Source organism: Gigantopelta aegis, unplaced genomic scaffold, assembly GCF_016097555.1.
Source record: "Gigantopelta aegis isolate Gae_Host unplaced genomic scaffold, Gae_host_genome ctg3298_pilon_pilon:::debris, whole genome shotgun sequence".
Lineage (NCBI taxonomy): Eukaryota > Metazoa > Mollusca > Gastropoda > Neomphalida > Peltospiridae > Gigantopelta > Gigantopelta aegis.
The window spans coordinates 68115-72983 of NW_024533268.1; the positions used below are offsets into that span (position 1 = coordinate 68115).

General features: G+C 32.9%; 1 protein-coding gene across 1 annotated transcript; it reads left to right on the plus strand.

Annotated features, from left to right (window-relative positions):
* The first annotated feature begins 1478 nt into the window (after positions 1–1478).
* Positions 1479–4538, plus strand: LOC121392035 (50S ribosomal protein L3-like). The gene is given in 7 exon segments (XM_041523439.1): positions 1479–1589; positions 1990–2034; positions 3204–3364; positions 4059–4194; positions 4226–4303; positions 4357–4399; positions 4402–4538. Coding segments are annotated over 7 exon segments (711 nt in total).
* Positions 4539–4869: the final 331 nt, after the last annotated feature.

Consider the following 4869-nt stretch of genomic DNA (forward strand, 5'->3'; position numbering starts at 1 on the left):
GTGAACAAAACAACCCAGGCAGGTTAGAAATATTACTACAGGCTTACGACGTAGTAGTGACATGTGTCTCAATCCTAGCAAGAGGTAGCCTCCAGGAAGTAGAATCACTGAATTAATCAATTGTCACATGATAAATAATAAAAACTAATTATAACGCCTAGTTCCGTAGTTCGTCCTCAGGGTGTGGGGACGAGGACTATCCTTCTCTTTGGGGTGGGTCTGGCATAGATAGTATAGACTGGATTGGAAACTCCCACGCACTTCCGGTACACTCCTTGTCCAGACACATATACAACTATTGCTCCTGTTTTAGTTACAAAGCATGTAGTATTTTGGATTTTTACTTTAATTAAGTGTTACACTATAATAAATACTTATTTGAAGTAATTATTATCTTGACAATTAATTTTACTGATAATGTTAGGTCACAGTCACAGAAGTCTTTTTGTAGTATAATATACACATATACTACAAGGAGCTCTTTCAGATGTAGGTTTTAAAATTGGTACAACATCAGTTTGCTACACAAGTGTTAGATAGTGCAGACCTCCTGTTTAAATGGTGCTCTAGGCCTGAACCAGGGAGATTGTATAACTTTTGCAACCAATCTAGTAAATGACTGTCATTGAATATTTAGGCAAAATCCCAAGGAATGGATCTCTCTCTTAGTGCAGACAAGAAATGAAAAGGGCATGAATATAATAAATACCTTTGCATTGGAAGAGATACAATTAAAGACTGGGAATTGATCTGTGCTTTCAAATAGTACAGTCTCTACCCATCTGAAGGAAAGTACTATTAATAATTATTTAGTACTGAAATATCTACGCGTATTTTGTATTACATAACTATGACAGGAGTTTGCCAAAGCAAATAATAACAAGCTAAACCAAACACAGAAATCTTTTCATCTTTAGATGACAAGCTATAATTTATGTCCAAATAACTTAAACAATGGCTATGAAATTTTCATCGAAAAAGCAACTAATTTAAAAGTGAAATATCGTATTATTGACTATTTTTAATAATAGAATATAAAGAAAATATATAGTCAATGTGATGATAAATAAAAAAAGACATTAATGTCTTTATAGGTAATACAATAAAGGTAAGAGTGTGTCCAGTTTACAATGTCAGGTAATAAAAATTAATTGGACACGGAGTGCGTTTTCGAATGGTCTATTGATCACGTGATCCATTCCAATCCCGGTTACGTAGTCTATATACTATCTATGGCCTGGCTTGAGAGATAAGTCACCGCCCTTTGCTCCGCCCCAATACGCAAGCCACGTTTATCGACCACGTGCTTGCTATGATTGTCCTGTTAAATGCTGTGTCTAAATCAAGAAGACACCACTTTGCTATTTTAGCTAAATTACATTCTGACTTAAGTAATACACATACTAATGAAAATAAGTAATATATATATATATATAATATATTTGTTGTTTTCCGTGTTACAGCTGCATCAATAAAAGATGGAGAATGGACACCTAAGTCACGACGAAACTGGTGTCATTGCTATCAAGTTGGGTATGTCACAGATATGGGATACACTTGGTCGTCGTATTCCTGTAACTTTACTACAGGTAAATGGGTGGGACTGACATAATTTACATCACCTTCACAGTGAGAAGCAATTGAGAATGTATAACGCGTATTAGTTAATTAATCATAGTTTTTGGAACATAAATTCAAGCCTATATTAACTACATGTACTAATTCTAACAATTTTAGTATCCTTCTGTTAAAATTTATGTACTAGTTACATATGTGTGTGTGTGTATAAACTTGGAACTTGGGTAATGAGCGTTTCAATTTTTTGTACAACCACACGCATCATGCTTTCTCTTTTCTGAGATCAGGTTAGGTTTCCCATAAAGTACAACAATTTGCAGATAGAGTCGGTTAGTATTAATGTCAGAGTTATTCCCAAAAGTAAGGATCGCTTTTAACTTATCCTATATATGTTTTTCAATTTACATGTAGGTAGTTGACAACCAGGTTGTCATGGTGAGAACTGAAGAGAAGGAGGTATATAATGCTTTACAAATAGGAGCTGTGAACCCTCCTAAAATCAAAATGTAAGCTAATGTACAATTAATATGTAATCTACATACTGCAAGGAGTACCTTTAAATGCATAGTATAAGTCTAATCCAATTCTACTTTGATTCAATACAAGAGTCATTATTGACTTCGTATCAAAGTAGAACAGCACTATTTTCAATCTTGAAGTAAATTCACAAGTTTATATTAAGTATGTAGTTGCAATGGATGATGTTGAATGAACTTGTAACCAGATTATAGAGAAAGACTTGTGTTCATATCATGAAAAGTAATGTCTTCACTAGAGCTTACATAAGGAAAACTTGGTGTTCTTGCTCTGTCTGCACGAGATGAAATTTATATGATCTCACATAATAAATCAGATTACTAGTTAAAGCCATTGTGCTTTAGTAAGTGATTTTGTCAGTCATAGTTCCTCATAATACTCAATCAATAGTTTTTTCATACCAAATAACCAGTCCCATACATTGCTCCATTGAATGTGAGGTACACCTGTAGCTTGTCAGATTAATATTATTGACTGAATATTCCATAGTGGAGCTGTTTATTGATATATCATTTACATGATTGCTCATGTTCATCTTGCTTGTCGCATATTCAGTTTAACAATCTTGTTGTAGTAACAAGTGTATTTTGGCACTAAGACTAGAGCAGTTATAAACTTTCATACATATTTATGTACATAATAGTAGTAGGTAGCCCTGAGAATGGGACCAAATTAAATCACAAATGATAAAACAACATGAAAGAGTCTTCCTGTCTAGATAAATAACAAACAATGTACACTACAAATGATATAAATAACAAAACAATGTACAATACAGATAAATATAAATAACAAAGAATGTACAATACAGACAATATAAATAACAATGTACAATACAGACAATATAAATAAACAAACAATGTACAATACAGACAATATAAATAACAATGTACAATACAGACAATATAAATAACAAACAATGTACAATACAGACAATATTAATAACAAACAATGTACAATACAGACAATGTACAATATATATATACAATGTATAGTACAGACAATATACAATACAACATAGGACAATATATATAACTAAGAGCTCATTGAGTAGCTCATTTGAACTATTTCTTTACATGTTGTTATAGATTATTAAACCAGTATTAGGTCAATACACAAAAGCAGAAGTGACTCCAAAACGTACTCTCCAAGAATTTAGAGTAACCAAAGATGCTCTATTACCTGTTGGAACACCACTGGTTGCATCTCATTTCTTAGTAGGACAATATGTCGATGTCTGCTCCAAAACGTAAGTGAGCCCTACATGATATGTAAATGTGCATGTAGTACTGATAATGAATTAAAACTAATTAGTCTTTCTGACTCTGTGGCAACTACTGATAGTCTATTAATACATGTACTTTGTAATATGTACATGTATTATGTTATATGTACATATATGTAATATCTGACAATATAATATATTGTGATAATCATATTATTAGATGTTATAAATTACATGTAGTTATATAGATTCTATATTATGACAGTCATATGATAATAGGTATCATAAGAGAGGTGAACCATAATACTTATCATTACATGTAGTTACATAGTTTTCTATATAGTTGTGACACTTTCTATATAGGATGTCACAAGAGCTGTGATGGTAGGTGTTGCAATAAGCCAGCTGTGATATAGGATGTCATAAGAGCTGTAATGATAGGTGTCACAATATAGTTATATATCACATGCTGTTTTCTACTATATTGTGACATAGATATCATGAGTCAATATTAGCCTCATATTCCACTCTCCTGAAATAGTACACTCATATATAATATACCGAAGTCACTAATTCAGAACACATGTTATAGTGAACCATGACAATAGTTACGTTAATTAATTAATGAGTTAGTAATTAATTAGTTAATTAGTTTACATCTACCTCTAATTATTTTATCTGTACATGAGAGCTATGTTTCGTACATGGATTGTTCTAGGATTGGTAAAGGATTTCAAGGCGTCATGAAACGACATGGTATGAAAGGACAACCTGCTTCTCATGGAGTTACTAAAACTCATCGTAAAATGGGAGCTACTGGAGGAGGAGGGGGTAGAGGAGAGAGGACAAAACAGGTCAATATAATTTTTAATTATTGCTTTTTAGGATCCTGGTCGTATTTGGCCTGGTAAAAGGATGCCTGGTAGAATGGGTGGTAAAAGAGTCACAATGAAGAACCTAATGGTAGTTATAATTTATTCATAAAATAATAATTGGGACCATATTTTATTCTCAAGGTTTACCGTATAAATCATCGTTTTAATGTTATTTATGTCAAGGATGTGTACCAGGACACACAAATACTTACGTCAGAATTACAGATGCAATACGTCGACCTCATAAGACTCCGCCTCCTTTCCCTACCTACTTCTTCGACTGCACAGGACCATGCGTTACTCTTGAAGAAAACATATGCTGAAAGTATTCATCAACTTCATGAACCTACCATAACATTTCCTAATTTGACTATAGCAAAAAAAATAAGATTAAGATTGTAATATTAAAATTAATTAACACAAACATTTCCTTATGGAAAGCGTTAACAAAACAAAAGTATTGCGTAGGTTTGTGAACAATGTCTTGCTGTGTTGTAACTAGTGGTTGTAATGAGATGTTTACTAACCAAACTGATCACCTCCTCAACACTCACTGTACCATAGTACAAGATGTACTTTACTGTAATTTCCCTGACTGTCATGTGACCTGTTATGACTCTGATGCCATGGCCTACCACATATATATGTTCCTGC